The sequence below is a fragment of the Arachis stenosperma genome, chromosome 3 (genome assembly GCF_014773155.1).
Source record: "Arachis stenosperma cultivar V10309 chromosome 3, arast.V10309.gnm1.PFL2, whole genome shotgun sequence".
Classification (NCBI taxonomy): Eukaryota; Viridiplantae; Streptophyta; class Magnoliopsida; order Fabales; family Fabaceae; genus Arachis; species Arachis stenosperma.
The window spans coordinates 149,764,626-149,782,812 of record NC_080379.1 but is presented as its reverse complement, the minus strand read 5'-3'; the positions used below and the strand labels follow the sequence as shown (position 1 = coordinate 149,782,812).

Below are 18,187 nucleotides of genomic sequence, written 5' to 3'. Positions count from 1 at the left end.
GTGACCGATGAAGCAAGCATGTAAGAAATATTTTCAGTGTATCTTGAAAGTCGGTCCCGAATATCGTTCATCAAACTGTATATTGAGTTCGAGCAATCTACAGCGAACCGAGATATTGAGTTGGAAGATTACAACAGTGATAGTGAAGAAGAGTTTGAAAGTAACTGCGAGGTCGTTCATACAGGTGTAGACGAAGATCATGCTGACGATGCTATGGTGGTAGATGTGGCGGATGTGGCAAATGCACTAGCAAACTAACAGCCGTTTGAGGAGCCGACTTTCATGCGGTCATTGGATTTGGAGGCCATGCATACATCGGAGTTTCCTCAATATGTAAATGCAGGTACATTATCATTTTAAATTAAGATTTGTTAAAGTATGATTTGTGCATAGGTTTTGAGTTTAGGACAAATATTTAAGACAACGGTAAATAGGCCAAATATAGCATATAATTAGTAATTGTTTAATGTTTAATTATCAAGTAAACATGTATGCTGAGAAATTTAGTATTTTTCATCATTGTTACTAAAATCGGATCGGACAAGCTGATTCAACCGAAAAACTGATGAACCAATTTAGACCGGCAAGTTAGATCGAAAAAATGATGAACCGGACCAGACCGGCCAAATTGACCAAAAATTGATGAACCGGATCCTAGACCGGTCTGGTTCGATGATGAGACTGCACAAGACAACGAATCGGTGCGAACTGATCCAATTCGGAGTGAACCGATTAAAACCGGTCAAACTCGATAAAATTAACAAAATACTTATTGTTCCTATTTCATATTGTTTTTGAATAGCTAGATATATTTAAAATGTTAGTGAAATTTTTTACTATGGATTGTTTTTTATTTACATAGAACTGGGTCAATCGGTTCAACCAGTGACCCAGGAATCGGCGCAATGAATGGTAGACGGATCCAAGCCCAGGTAAACAACAGTGTCAGCGAACCATCAATCTCCTTACAGTCGACACAAGTTGCCCTACACAATGCTCTACACAGGTGTGCCAGACATGCCGATCCCCAACTGAACTGTAAGATCCCGCCAAAGTTACGGAGTAAAGGCAGAAACTTCCAGTGCACCCCTGCCCCAGACTTATCTCCAAACACGACGGTCTCAAATAATAACATTATGTGGCACTTCACGTACCCCTGAATCTAAATATCATCAACCAACACTAAACGATCTTTCAAACCTCGAAACCATGTCAACTTGATAAAACTTCACCTACAGTCTGCCTTCTTAGGTGTAACACCAAAATGATCCAAGTATTCACCCTCTAATGCCTCATAACTACTGAATGTCGGTCCTGTAACTGGCAGACCATTCGTCGGAAGACCAAGAATTAATGCCACGTCCTCCAACGTCACGACACACTCACTAATTGGAAAATGGAATGTGTGAGTCTTAAGGCGCCATCTCTCGATCAAAGCATTAACCAATGCCGACTGACATTGGACAACTCCAATATGCGAAACATGATAAAAGCTGGTGTCCCGTAAATGCCCCTCCACTATTGGATTGTACCGATCCGGCGGCATGTAGTTGTCACATTGCAACATCCGTAAACCCTACAAAACGTAGCAATAGACCACATTAAACAAATGTAACATTCTTTAATTAACAAATTAAATTTGTATAGCAATAATAACCTCAAATTACTATTCTATTCTACTCTAACAACACACAATAATAAATCCTTAATAAATCATTAATCCTTTATTGAATATTTATATTACACTCATAAAAAAATAATTAATTCAATAATTTTGATATATCTCCTATATTATACTCATAATAATTATTTATTATCATACCTTAATAAAAATTATTACGACAATTTATTACTAACAATTAATACTACTCAATTTATTTATTACCAAACCTATAACCTTAATAAAAATTATTACTATATTAATAACAACTTATATTATTTAATTTATTATTACACGGAACCTAATTACTGCAATTAATAACAATTCATACTCATTATTTTATTATACACCTACACATTTTAATAAAAATTATGACCACAAAACAGTAGATAACAATTAATTTATTATCATACATCCATAATCATAATATAAATTAATATTACTACACTAATCTCTAACATAAGATAATCACTATAATTTATTATATTATTACTAATATCTAACATTATCATTGTTATCTTAATTAAATCAAACTATTTAAACATTAACAAATCTTTAATATTATCACTATATTTTATCACTACTAACTTCTAACTAATATTATCACTATATTTTATTATCATTAATTTCTAACATTCCTACTATTACTTTAATTAAATCTAATAATTTAAAAATAAAAACTTACATAATTAGAATGATCAGGATAATTGATAATGTAGAGCTCCAGACGATTGACATCTTTTACTCTCATTCTTTTTGGCATTGTTAAAAATTGGTGATCCAAGATTTATTTTTTTCAAACCTTGAATTTCATTATTAATGGAGGTTGAACATAGTAGGATTAAGGAATGTTGGAACGAAAGTGAGAGGGAACGAAAGGAAAAAGGGTATTCGGGCTATACAAGCAGAGGAAATGGAGTAGTTGTATGGCTAACGTGTGGCTGAGAGTGCACAAATCAGATGGGCCGATTTGTGTACTTGCCGAATCTGAAATTGGACTGTTCGATTACTGTTTTAAAAACGGACCGTCCAATTAGTTGATTGCAGCAGTCACATTCCAATAAAATTCTATCCACTCTTATAAGATTGTTATACACTAAGCTTCTCCCAATATTAAAAATAAAAAAGTGAAAATGAAAATCCAAAAACATTCACTGACAATCTGACATATAGTTTTAGGACTTCTAAAAGTAGAAATTAATTCATTAAAATTTCAGCAATTAAATTCTTTTAAAATAAAAAAAGTTTAATTACTAATAAATTAAAATATGATTAAATTTTTATTTTTTATTTTTTTATTTTATCACTTTAAAAATCAATTTTTAATGTAGATAATTCGTAGGTAATTGTAATTGATCTTATGAAGAATGAGTGGTGAATGTTTAAAATCATAAGAACTAATAGAAAGTTAAAAATGAAATCAAATAAAATAGTTAGTACTAATTAAATGTATATTTTATTAATTATTTTATTTTTAAAAATTGATTAATTTAATTTTTTCTATTCAACAACTTATAATTTAACGGGAAAAAATTTGATAAACGATAAAACTGTAACACATATACAATTTTTTATTATTTAATTAAAATACTTCGTCTAAAAAAAATTTTTCTCGCTGCATTTGAGAATTCAGAATTATGATGGAATGCAATGCAACGACTTATAAAAATAAATAAATAAATAAATAAAGTAAATGGAACGGAAGGTAGGTTGGGTCACATCATAAATTTGACACGAAACTTTTGAATAAGTCAATTCTCTCTTCTTTTAACGGGACAAACGACTTTGATTTTTGGTTAATTAGTTGAAATTTATTAGAATTTAGAAGAAAGCCATTACCTACTACCGTTCGTGAAAATCGTGAGAGGAAACCTACCCATCTGCCTTTTTGGTTATCCCATCATTGGTCTTTGTCACAGGTATAAGGATAAAAAAAATCGAATATAATAAAAAGCGTAATTACCCAAATCAGTCCCCACGATTTTAGAATTAGACATTTTAATTTTTAAAAAAAATTAATACACAGATCAATCTTAAAAAAAAATTAATTTAAATTTATATTAAATACATATTTTTTTAATGCAAACATATTTTTTAAAATAGTACATCTTTTAATTATATTAAATACAAAAATATCAAATAATTTTAATCTTGATTTTTTTGTAAAATAATCTCTAATAATAATTTTATTATTATTATTATTATTATTGAGTGACTATATATATATATATATATATATATATATATATATATATAATCTTTTCTTTTAATACATATTTTTTATACAAACATATATTTTTTTATTTAGGACATCTTTTGATTATATTAAATATAAAAATATTAAATAGTTTTAACCTTAAATAATTTTATTATTATTATTATTATTATTATTATTATTATTATTATTATTATTAGGAAAATTCTAGTCTACCCTTCCTATAATAACATGTAATTTATCCTCTGTGACATGTCATCTTTTAATTGGTTGCTATGTTAACTATGGTTAAATTATTGGTAATTAAATTATAGCCCAAAGTGGGTGATTATGTAATTAAATACCTCCAAATTTAATTTCAATGTCATCGAGAAATCCCATATCATTATCACCATCACTATCATTATCATCATCATCATTATTTTCATCTTTTTTTTCGTCTTCCCCTTCTACACTATCATCATAAAAAGCCATCATAATCGATTTCACGTTCTTAAATTTTAAGATTTTCTGAATTTCGCAAACGTAAATTTAGTCTCACCTGGGCTAAGTTCACAAAACAAAAGCAGTTTTTATAACTAAACAAAAAGAACACAAAACACAAAACACGACCTTACTTGAACAGGATCTGTTCTATAGGCTCGTACATCTGTATCCTTGAGTTCTAAGAAGACAGGAACCAAAGTCTGGCGGATGAACTATGACCGTGAGGTCAGAGCGTGATTAATTGTTCCAAAGCGCATGCCATCTGAACGGTGGAGGATCGTTCGCGCTACAACCTTGTGGTCGAGATGGTCTCACGGTGTTCTGACAGACTCAAATCTTTTTTTCCTTGGCCAATTAATTAGTTATTTTCTCTAAATACTTATTTCCTGGTTCATCAAAATATGGAACAGCCAATGAGTTGATTTTTTCTTTCAATTTCAGAGAGAAATGGGACCGGGGTAAATTGAATTTCTACACAATGATAAAAATATAACTTTATTTTTTAATGTTTATAAAAATTATATATTTATCCCTCTTATAAAAATATTTAATTACAAAATTACCCTACTTTAGTTAACATATTAACTCTTATTGAGTTAAATTAACTCAAACTAAAACTAAGCATCCAATTAAAGCATGTCATGTCACAAGGGGTAATTTACATGTTGAAATAGAGGGGGTTGGGTAGAACTCACCTTATTATTATTATTATTATTATTATTATTAAGTGACTGATATATATATATATATATATATATATATATATATATATATATATATATATATATATATATATATATATATATATATATATATAATTTAATGAATAAATTTATCATTATTTTTGTCCAAAAAATACAAAAGATATAGTACAATATTATTGTGAAATTAATAATAATAATTATTTTATTTTATTTTATTTTTGGACGGGGGACTATTATGTCTAATAGAGAAATATATTTTTTGGGACCAAAATGTTCGTTTTTAAAATTTTTGGGATTGATCTGGGTAATTACTCTGCTGGAAAATGAACTGGGGACTAATTTATCTGCCGGAGTAAAACCTTGTGGATTGATCTATGTATTAATTTTTCTTGGAGACTAAAATGTCCAATTATAAAATCCTTGGAGACTGATTTGGGTAATTACTCTAATAAAAATATACGTAAAATTACTTATTTTTATATGAAATTAATAATTAATTTTTTTTATTAAATTATTTAATATTTTTTAACTAATAATTTTATATAAAAGTAATTATATGTAAATTTTTATCATTAAATATATTGATTTAAGTTGTATTATACATTATACTTTTGTAGATTTTGTTAAATGTAGTAAACAAAACAATATATTTTGCAATATTTTATAGTTCAAAGCAAGTTTATCCCTGTATGCTAAAAGATTAAGTAATCAACAAAAGTAATCTAAATTTTTTCTCTCTCGCGCAAAAGGAAACAGGTAAAGTCATCTGAGGACCGCCGTCGCCGCCTCAGCCTGGGCTGCGGTGGCCCTCCTCCTTCCCCCCTTTTCCTCTACTATTCCTCTTTCTTTTTCCTTTCTCTTCCTCCTAGTGTCTCACCCTCACCAGCCACTTCCTCTCTCTTTTTGCCGGTCATAATCCTTCTCTATCCTTCTCTTTTCATCACCTACCTTCTCTCCTTTCCTTTACATCCATTCTCCTTTGTTGTTACTTTCTGTTTGTTTGTGTGTTTTCTGTTTCAAGAGATCTAGATCTGAGATCCAGATTTAGATTGTCACTTTCTGTTTGTTTGTGTGGTTTCTGTCTCAAGAGATATAGATTTGAGATTCAGATCTAGATTAAATAACCCCTTTGTAGTGTTCCTCTCCCCTTTTGTGGTGTTTCTGGTCCCTCTATGGGTGTGTTACTGATGAGTTCGCAGGTTCGGGATGAAGATACAACGAAAGCCTTTCATTTATGAAAATGTTTACAGTTTCAGAAAGCTTTTGGACCGATTTTGGAAAGAAGAGAAGATGAGTTTCTATGGTGCAACACTTACTGTGAAGATTTAGAAACAAAAGAGATCGTAATGAGTCTCTGTTTCATTTGTATAAGATTCTTTGTAATCGAATTTTGCGCCTCCTCTTAGACAATAGTTCAACATATAACTTATCTATTTTCTTGCTTAGTTTCAAATCTGATATGTTTTTTGTAATATGTAAGTGCCATTTGGCTATTTTCTTAATTGAAAATTTGCTTCTATAAAAAAAAGCAAGTTTACCTAATTAAAAAATAAATCAAATATGATACTATTAATAAAGGGAAGAAAAAATCTAACATTACCATTTTATCAAATATTTATGTTTATAAGTTATATAGTGAGATACATGGTATATGTGTGCTTTTCTTTTACATATAAAAATACTTTTTATATATTTTTTAATAATATAAAAGATAATTTTTATTAATATTTTTAAAATTAAAAATAAAAGTATATTAAAAAAATACACAAAAGAGATAGATATATCCTACGAAGATTTTACACTAACAATGGAAGAAAATAATGTATTACAAATTTAAAATAAGGAATAGGCATGAGTTATTGCTTTTTCGAATAAAAATATTGAAGAGGTAAAAGAAAACTATTTTAAAGTAATATAAATTTTTTTATTTATTAAAATAATTAAATACTTTTAAATATAATAAATATATAATTATAAATAGTATATATATAAAATTATAAATATTAGATTAAATAAAATAATTTAGTGATAGCTAGTCTCTATTATTTTTTTTATCTTCCACCTCTAGTAATTTCTTATTTCTTTGCTACGTTCTCTAATGAGTTGTTATTTATGAGAGTTTTATCAAGTTGTGCAATTTTTTTTATTTGTGTCAAAATCTATTAAGAAATTGTGTAAAATACAATTAATTATGGTAATTTCACCTGCAGTATTTACAATATAAAAAAGTTTAGGGGCAGTAATTTTTGTATTTTGTGGTCATCACTTAGCCATCAAAAGAAAAGTGAATGATTTCCCACCATTAAATATAATCTCACACCATTAAAAATACTATTGATGACTAATTAATGGTTATAAAATATAAAAGTTACTGACCCTTAGCACTCCTCTTATAGTATATCTAGATATGTTTGATAGAAGTAGAAACCTATTTTTCACAATACCAAATGTTCTCTCAGTTAAATTGTCCAATAACAAATATTTTAGGCTAAATATCTCTCGATGAGTTTTCAGGTGCATATTGAACAAATTTTCGTAAGTGGTACTGAGTACTTTGATATATAATAAATACTAATCTTAACATATATCCAACATCAACAATTTATCTAAAATTAATTGTAAAATTCTTAAGTAAAAAATATTCTATAAATCTTTTAGCATCGAATTGAATCAATCTATTACTATATTATAAGAATATAATAGATAGGTTGCTGCTCGACAAATAAATTTCTTTGTGCTTGACAAGTGCATAGTTTCACTGGCTGACACGTGGAAACTAAACAATATACAACTATGTCAATTAAATAATAAGTTGCCGCGGTAAAAATATATTCTCATCTTCTTCAAAATTTAAACTTGCCTATAAAATATTACTCAAGACACGTCCTGAACTATTACGTTATATCTGAAACTATTTGAGAGTGTTATCTACTAAAAAATAGTGAGTATTTTTGTGTTCCAAACCTACATAAACATAGCAGAAATATATGATATGTTAATGGATATTAATCCAACAAAACTTCAATGAAATTTCAAGGTTTATGTTGTGCACTTATGGGAATCAATGACAAAGAAATCAATGGCATTGAGATGATTCTTCAGGATATCAAAGTAAGTGTGTTGGATATATAGTATACCTAATAATTTTATGGCTTCTAATAGTGTTTCTACTACTGACATGCTGTTTTCAAAATTTCTAGGGTGGTAGAATCCGTGCTTCAATCCCAAAACCATTGGTCAAGAAGTGGAAAGGTAATATTTTGGAGTTTAACATGTATGTGATGTCTAATTTTATAGTGGTGGATAAAAAAGAGAAAATCAGCATAACTACAAATAGATGGACCATCAATTTTTCACAGAAGACCATTGTTCTTCCGATATCTCATTCCAATTTTTTTCTAGAGACATTTTCTTTTAAACCTATTATGAAGCTACTTCGAGCTGACAAGATCGATGATTCAATACTCATAGGTAATGCAAAATTTAAAAAAATATACCAGTTATAGATTTATCTAACAAACGTGTCATGTGAGAAAATTAATTTGGTTTGAACCTTTTATTGTTGTGTAGATATCATTGGTGAAGTGATTGGAAAAGAGGATCCAAAAGAGTTGATTACTAGTAAAGGCAAATAGACAAAGTGTTTGGCTATTTTGATCGAAGACCTTGAGTAAGAGTTCTCTATAGTAGTTTGATTTGTTCACTTTGGTTATGACTGCACTTAGTAACAAAATTGTTATTCTTTTAACATTGTGATGCAAAAATAATAACATTGAGTGTGTGGTGTTTGGAGACATGATAGACCAAATTCTACTATATTTCGAGAGAGAAAGGATGGAGCCTTTGATAGTTATAGCTCAATGCTTTAAACCGAACAGGTGGAGTGGTATGTTTTTACACCAAATGGGTTGTGTTGCTTACTATTAGTGGCATTAACAATTCAAGAACATGTGGCTCATAATAATCTATATTTTCTTATAGAAAAAATATCAGTGCAAAGTCACTTTGAGTATTCCAGATTACGTATTAATCCTGATTTAGAAGAGGTTAGAGATTTCTATAACAAGTTAGTTAACATCCACAATGAGTGATTATGCAAAAATAAATTTTTGTGTGTATGGATTGTGATGTCGGTATTTAATAATTGTGAAAGATGCTTTCTGAAAAACTGACAAACTCGGTCAGAATTAGTCAAGTTTCATCTCATGGCCCGCGATCTGGTGCCAATGAGCTAAAAAAGGAGATGTTGCTGTTAAAACTATAGAAGAAGCCATCAGCTCAACACAGGCTAGAACAATTAGTACAAGAATCTACTTAGTCTATTTTCATTACTATATATTAACATTTTCATGCTATTATTTGCAGGAATGGCCTATATGGATTGCCGGTACAATAGTTTCAATTAACTCTGGCAAGGATGATTGGTATTACAAATCATGCCGAAAATATTCAAAAAAAGTAAAAATTCCTATGGAAAATAGATATGAGTGTGGTAGATGTGGTCACACCTACGAAGCTGCATCACTTAAGTGTGTGTGACATATATGTTAAATTTATAAAATGCATGTTTTCTGTTTCAAGTTTATTGATGTTGTTTTGGGTTCCTACTTCATCTCATTGATGTTTTGACGTGTTTGATTCAGGTACAAAATTGAGGTGATGGCATGAGACAGAACAGGTAGCATAACATTGTTAATGTGGGATAGAAAAATGATACAGTTATGCGGGAGGCAAGCTGACCAGATCAAGAACGAGGTATTATGTAAGATATGCAGTTGATCTTTATTTGTTTTAACAAGTATATTAATTGATGCCTATAAACACCCGAGACTTTTGATGGAGATGGATACCCCCAACTTTGAAAACCATGATGGATAGGAAGTTACTTTTCAAGGTTAACGTTAAATCATCAAATATTAGACAATATGACCAAGTCTATACCGTCATGAAAATATGTGATGATGAAGAGATTGTAGAGATGAATCATCCCAAGAAAATGCATAATCTCTCCTCTGATGCTATAACTGTATGTGTTGTAGTTATTTATTTTTGACAATAGAAATATTAACTATGCTAGCATGTATATTATAATGTATAAGTACGTTTTTTGAGTTCCTATTTATAGGATAATGGGTATAGTGACTCGATCAATGTGTTGGCAGTTTTGGCCAATATGCAAAATGACACTGATTCTATTTTTTCTATGGTGAGCTCATATAATATAATTTCTAACAAGTATTTTTTTACAAGTATTTTTTATATAAATAAAGGTGGAATTATAATTTTGGTGTTATTAGGATGGTATTGAGAACAGTGTCACCAGCCTCAAAAAGAAAATCCTAGCTAAAAGAGCTACCATGGAGATGAAACAGTCTTTGCCTATAAATGTTGATAATGAAGATGAATTGAAATTTTCTACGAACAAATTCAGTCGTAAGGGTGGAAAGAGGCATAAGATGCAAATTAGTGGGAGTGATAATTAGGCATAATGCATGATTAATAGCATAGTTGGATCTTAGTATATTGTTTGGTATGCGCAGTATTTTGGTTTCTGTAAGATCCCGTATTTTTTTAAAATTAAATAGTTAACTATTTATAAACTAATATATTATATTGAGATGTAATTTTTAAAAAAATTATTTATTAATATTATTATTATTATTATTATTATTATTATTATTATTATTATGACCGAAGCCTTCTGAAGGAACAAAAGAAAAGAAAATGAAATTTATGCATGTTTATATATATAAACCAATGCCACGTTTCCTTTATATAAGCAAAGCACTAATGACACATGATCACCTTTCATTCCATTATTCATCATTCCCTTTACTTCTTCACCGAACCACTTGGAAAAGAAATAGAGAGAGAGGGACATAAGCTCCATGGAACCGAGAGCTTTTGGTTTTAATTTCTTGCAATTCGTAACTCCAATAAAAAATCTAATCCGGTAAAAGTGTTTGCATCCTCCTCCTCTACGTATTGACGCCACTTTTGATCGGTGGAAGTTGACGGTGACATAACTCCTCTTTCCTTTGAGTTCGGCCAACTGGAGTTCTAGGAGGCACAGATGATTTCTGAAGCTTTCCTCTTCAGCAGCTCGGTCAGAAAGTTTCTCCGAAGTTTTCGTTGATTTTGATTTCATACGGAAGTAGGGAATTTTGTTTTGAAATTAACTGTTTTTAAACTATGAATGCCATGGAAGTCTAGTGGGTATTTGTAAATAATTTATGATTGTTTGAAATGACTGAATGATGAGTTTGAGTTGTGTTTGTGACTGAATTTGATGAATATGTATTTGATTTTTCGATTGAAAAGAAGTTGAAAATGGTTCAGTTGGGACCCGAAAAAGGGTGGCTAACCCCGAGTTTTAGGGGAAGAGCTGCCAAAATTTTATAAAAATTTGAGGTTTTATTTGAAAAGTTATTTTAAAAGATTTGGTTTTGGAAAATTAAATTATTTAAAATATATTGTTAAGAAAAGATTTACTCTATTTTAAAGTTTGATTTATTAAGGAAAATATAATGTTTTAAACCCAATCTTTTAAGGAGAGATTTTGTTTTAAGTAAAGATTTGAGCTCGGTTTATTAAGAAAAAGAATCTCTACCACAGGAGAACAGAGAACAAGGATTTAAAGAATATATTAATTAATGAAGTGTCTGCCACAGGAGAGCAGATGTGACATTGTTTGGGCCTTAGTGCCAAATGTAAAGTGGGGACGCCAACACACTGAGAACTATTTTCCAGATGTATGCTTATTGATTTGGAAAGTCACACTGTATGCGGCCTGGCCGTACGACTTAAAGTCACACTGTATGCGGCCTAGCCGTACGACTTATAAGCACACTGTATGCATCTGGAAAGCCATATCTGGGACTTGTGCCCGGGTAATGTCGGGAGCGGGTAGGCAACCGACACATGAGCTCATGGCCTGCATTAGGAATAGACATGCATCATGTTGTTTGCACATTTATATTTGGTTGTGTTTGCTTGTTATATTTTCTCTGTGATTGTGCTGCTTGACTTGTTTGTCTTATTGCAATTTGTTTGTGTGTTAATCTGTTTCTTGTGCTATTAGTTGGTGTATTGAGGTGACTGAGAATTGGGCTTTGTTTTTAGTTCGAAAAATTAAAAAAAGTAATTAAGTATATGAGGTAAGAGTAAGAAGTATTTCCAAAGGTTTTAAAAAGGAGAAAATAGTTTTATTAAGTAAAGTTAATTATTTGCATTAAATTCATTACTTTTACGGCATTCCCATTCCCTACTGAGAACGTGTGGTTTGTTCTCACCCCAAAATCTTCCACCCTTTCAGTGACACAGGTTCGAAGATTCAGTTAGAAGATGCTGACGACTAGTAGATTTACTTGTGATTCCTGTTATTTTTATAGAGTTGCCTCTCTCTTGTTGCTTTAAGTTTTATTTTATCCAGAGGGATAGGTATTGTATTTGAGTTTTATATTGAATTCATTTGTATAGCACTTATTATTATTAAAAATTGTGTGATTGTAATTACTACAAATAATTTTCTGGTATTTTCTTATAAACTGAAACGCGATATCGACCTAAAGGCTCAATATTAAATAGTAACTAAGAAGAACAGGTTAGTAACTCTTTACTTTTGGTACGATCATGACGTGCTAAAGGTTAGGGTGTTACAGTTCCTATATTTTGATACAGTTATAGAATCACACTGACAATATTTAGAGGTTTCTGCATTTTGATATGTGTAATATTTTTGTTTTTGTATTAATTCAGCCATAAATATGCTAATTTATGGTACTTGGTTATTTCGAAGTATGGTGAATGGCTTTGGTATAAAATTATTAGGTTAATGCATTTTAGAATAAATTTTTTATGTGACTCTCATGTGATAAATGTAGCAGTACATTATTTATAATTCCAATGTAGTATTTATATTAAGCTTCATTAGCAATATATTTGTGAATTTTTGAATCAAGTGTAAAGTATACTATAAGTTATATATAGTTGATATATATAAATTGATATTAACCAAATTACCTCAATCATGAAAATTTTGATAGCATAGTTGAGATTAAAAATTTGCTATAAGATTTTCGAGTGGTTGATTTGACAAATTAACCTCAACTAATCTAACAACAAAAACCTAAAGTGCATAATGGATAATAAGTAGGATATAACTTCATTATTTTTATGATATAGGTTATCTAAAGAATTTTTTATTTAGACTATATTTGAATAGTATTACTTTTCACATTGTGGACATGCTAATTAACCTTTAATGTAAGTCAAATAATTTTATTATCTGTAACTGATGTATTAGCCCTCACAAGTGGAGCTCAATGATAATTTTGGTTATCCTATTTTATTTGCTGCAATTATCAAGTAAAACAAAATGTGTTATTTAGCCAAATTTTATCAAAACTTATTCAAAGAAAAATTAAGAAAAATTCGTTATATGATTTGTTCATACAATAAACAAGTGATTCTGATATATGATTTAAAAAAATTAATTCATTATAAATCAATGCTATATAGTCTCTGATAACTATAAACAAGAGAATTTTTCTATATCTACTAGATTGAATTAAGAAGTGAAGTTTCGACCAAGTAAAAAGTTGAGAACATAAAAGTTTAAATTATTAATGAATTTAAATACATTGAATCCATATATGGTCGAATAATGGTATAGGAATTTTTTTATTGGAATAAATATATTGATCCAAAAAGAGGTACTAACCACTTTCTAAAAATTGTAGAAAGAGTAGTACATCATGGTAGGTGTTGCCATGAAATCGTATAGCAAAAAGGACAGTTTTGATATTTGAATTTTTATGCATTTCAAGAAGCAAGATATCTTCAAATACTTTGACTTATTGAAAGGACTATCTTTTAACTACTTTATAAAAATTTATTCGGAGAAAAAAAAAGGAAGATTCATTACATGATTCATTCATACAGTATAAACCATATAATACTATTACAGATCATGATATGCCATCACCTTGTCCAATATGAGAGTATTACTAAAGAAGCAGAGTTTGATAGAAATAAAAATATGTTTTAACAAATTAGTAATGACTTTAGATAACAGGAATCCTTGGATAATAGAACAAAGATAAATGGGCGAGTCTCTTGAAATCTACAGACCTTCTTTGTTTTAAAAAATTTTGGATAGTTGTTCCATATTTTTGTAGACAGAATCCCTCAATGGATGGAATTAGAGATTTATTTGGAACAAGAAATATATGGATATCAATCATAGGCAAAGAAAAGCAGAGGTAGGCATCTATTTTCAGCAGTGCTATTTTAATATATAAAATCTGATTGTCATCGAAAAGGGACTAACCTCTTTTTAAAAGATTAAGAAAATCTGATACATTGTGAAACATGTTGGCATGAATCATGGGTAAAAAAAAAAGACACTTCTAATCTCTGAATTTTTTTTTCATTTTCAACACACAAGATATATTGAAATAATTTGAAATGCCAGACACCTTAACCCATTTTCAAAATTCAATTTAAACTTTTTCGAAGAATGTCAAACTTACATGTCTGTTCTTTTTGGCTTAAAGAGTCTCCACTTTTAACATATGTTGCATAGACTGTATCAATAGTCCAAAAAAACAAAATAAAATACACCTTAATAAACTCTCAAAAATGGAGTTGAACTTATTTGTGAATTGTCAAACATACATGCTGATAGGATAGAAATTTTTTTACTAATATGTATAACAACAAGAAAAAATTTGATCTAAAAATTTTATACCAGTATCAAAATTAAGATAGATGGTATACTTTGACCCATAGCATATATTAGATAAACTTTGTGCACCCTTTTCATACTAAAAAAGTTTTTTGCATTAAATTGTTAATTGTGTGATATCAAAAGATTGAGATTCGCGTAGATGAGATAGATAAGCAATAGAATAATACCCTTTGACCCATAGCATATATCACATAAACACCATACACTCTTTTTGATACTCAAAATTTTTTTTACACCAAATTTTTAATTGTCTTTTCTCACAAGACTGATATCTGAGTAGATAGGATAGATAGGTAATTGACTAATGTCAGGTTGAGTAGTTGCCCAAAAAAGATGGAAAAAAAATCTTAAGGCGCACTTATTAAAGATATTTCACCCAATAGTTAATTATTAAGCAAGAGAAATTTTTTAAACTTGCATCAGTAAAATAAAAAATCAAGCCATTTACAATGTTTAGAACAAGAAAACTAATGTGTTAGGATTGATCAATAGCCTCCATCACCAACAAAAAATGCCATCTAAAATAGATTAGTATGTGTATTCAGTTAAATCACTAGATGTTATCAGAATCAGTCACTTAAAAACATCAATTTTGACCCTTGGATTATAACAATTATTTATGGCTTTTAAGATTTTGAAAATATTTATACCAAATCATTATATATGTATAAAATATTATATATGTAAGTTCTACTAATGTATATACCAAAACCTAGCTAAATAGAAGTAGGCTTCATCATTACTAATGCGCTCAAAATCTTAAGTATAATGTGTTGAATTCATAATCAGAGACATATAAAAATATAGATCTGATTTAAATATGTACAATAATTATTTTTAGCAATAATAAAAGATGTTTATCTTAGTTACTATATATAAATATTTGAATTTAATCCTACTAAATTAACACAATTTTTAACATACTGTTGAGTTTTTTATTAAACACTCTAATGGAATTATATTAGTTGTTAGGGATAATATCAAATAGTATAATTTCAAGAATATATTTAATAACGAAAAAAATATTTTAGATGGTGGGACAAAACCTATCAATTGAATAAAGTTTTATTTGGTCATTTTCAATTCCCTTAGGTAGTGAACTTTATTTTGATTGTATGATAAAGACAATCCAAATTTAATTAATATATTAAAATAATAGTCAATTATTTATTCTTTTGATGATTTAGTCCAAACATGACTAATTAAAATAAATACGATGTCAAATGCACATGAATTCATATAAACAAGACTTTAGTGTTTACAATAACAATAAAATATATTTTTTATTAGGGTAATGATTGGACATTTTAGCTATATTATTTTAGTTGTTGTGCCACTATGTAAAACTAAATTAACTAATGACTTATGGATAAAGATTATAAACAACTGGCTAAATTTAATATGATATACAGTATCTCTGCAAGGATAAAGTTAGAAAACCCATATCATATCAAATAGACCTTAATTTATCTTGACACGTCAAAATTTTTTTGACTATAATTGTTAATTGTCTAATCTCATGAGTTTCATATCCAGTTAAATGTGATGGATAAGTATTTAGACTAATGGGCTCTATATGAAATTCTATGAGATAATAGCTAGAAGATAATTTTACACTACTCCCAGTAGTCTTACGAGACTGAAAAAGATTTTTTTATTAAAAATAATACAAGACTTTAGCAAAATTATTTAAATACCAATACAAGGAGTACACGATATAATGGTATCTATTGATATATGTCTTCATCTCAAGCGGGCAAATTAGACAATATTTAAATTTCATTCAAGACTACAAAATTCTTTCATTGGCGAGAGCAGTCATGGGTAACGATTTATATAAATTTCATGATGTTGAATTTTTCTCTCCTTTGTGAGGTCCAAGTCCAACATTTTGAGAGTGTATTCTTACACCCTAGTGTCACAATCCTAATCAGATTTTTGGGGTCAATTTGAGAGAAAGAGAGTAGCCACCAAAGAGAGAGAGAAGAGAAAAAATAAAATTCCCGTTTTTATGCAAAGCAGTAAATTTCAAATGGCAGTTTCTCATTTGTACACCGTTGGATCGACTTGAAATTTGAACTTTATGTTTCTATCATCTTGTTCTTCAATCTGATTAGTGGAGATGTTGATTGGAGATTTACAGTGGGAGAAATTGGCTTTGCAAGAGAAAAATTAGGTTTCCCATTTTTACACAGAGTAGGAATCTTTGAACAACAGTTTCTCATTCTTTCACCGTTGGATCAACGTAAAATTTGACTGGAGATTTTTCACATCTTGTTCTTCATTCTAAACGGTAAAAATTGTAATTAGAAGTCTGCAGAGGGAGAAATTGGCTTCAACAGCAGCTCTGTTTTTTGGGAATATTTCATCTTCTTGCTTCTCATTTGTAAGCTTTGGTGATTTGATATTTTGGCTGATTATATGTACGCTTTTGTGCTTTATTTGAGACTCTCTTGTACTTTATTTGATTATAGTGGAGCTATTTCATTGGTCTGGACGACCGTGGTTTTTACCTCTTACATTGAGGGGGTTTTCTACTTTAAAATCTCGGTGTGTTCTTGTTATTGCTTTACTTGCTATATTTGCTTTTATAGTTGCTGCCATATTGTGTTGTGAGTGCTTCCATATTATTCTTGTGTTGGATATTTGTGTTGTTTCCACTGCTAGGCTCTTTCATACTGGTATCAGAGCTTGTTGATATTTTTTTGGGTTTGTGATTTTGTGAACAATGGAAGCTAATAATAATACTAGTAGGATGATCATTCTTAATGGTCCTAATTATGATTTATGGAAGTCAAAGATAGAAGATTTGCTTTATGTCAAAAAATTTTATCAACCAATTTTTGGTATAGAGAAGCCTAATGATAAATCTGATGATGATTGGACTTTGTTGCATAGACAAGTCTGTGGATATATTAGGCAGTGGGTTGACGATAATGTGTTGAACCATATTATTAGAGAGACACATGCTCGAACCCTTTGAATTAAGCTTGAACAGTTGTATGCTCATAAAACTGGGAATAACAAGATGTTTTTTATCAAGCAGTTGTTGGCTTTGAAATATACAGATGGGACATCAATGACAAATCACTTGAATAATTTCCAAAGAATTATGAATCAGTTATCTTCCATGAGTATCAAGTTTGATGAAGAGGTTCAAGGATTGTTACTTCTTGGCTCCTTACCAGACTCGTGGGAAATTCTCAGAATGTCATTGTCTAATTCTACTCCTGATGGTGTAATCTCTATGGATCTTGCCAAGAGCAATATTTTGAATGAAGAGATAAGAAGAAAGTCACAAGGTACATCGACTACACATTTAGATGTTCTTGTTTCTGAGTCTAGGGGGAGAAACAAAAGTCAAGGTCCTA

General features: G+C 29.5%; 1 protein-coding gene and 1 pseudogene across 1 annotated transcript; one reads left to right on the top strand and one right to left on the bottom strand.

The window, feature by feature from the left end:
- Positions 1 to 1,012: 1,012 nt before the first annotated feature.
- Positions 1,013 to 2,508, bottom strand: LOC130968286 (protein MAIN-LIKE 2-like). The gene is made up of 2 exons (XM_057893475.1): positions 2,346 to 2,508; positions 1,013 to 1,576 (listed from the first exon to the last, which is right to left on the bottom strand). Exons 1-2 carry the CDS (start codon positions 2,421 to 2,423, stop codon positions 1,229 to 1,231), a joined length of 426 nt encoding a protein of 141 aa, XP_057749458.1. The 5' UTR covers positions 2,424 to 2,508; the 3' UTR covers positions 1,013 to 1,228.
- A 1,974-nt stretch (positions 2,509 to 4,482) lies between these two features.
- LOC130972395 (small nucleolar RNA U3) lies at positions 4,483 to 4,692 on the top strand (annotated as a pseudogene).
- The last annotated feature ends 13,495 nt before the right edge of the window (positions 4,693 to 18,187 follow it).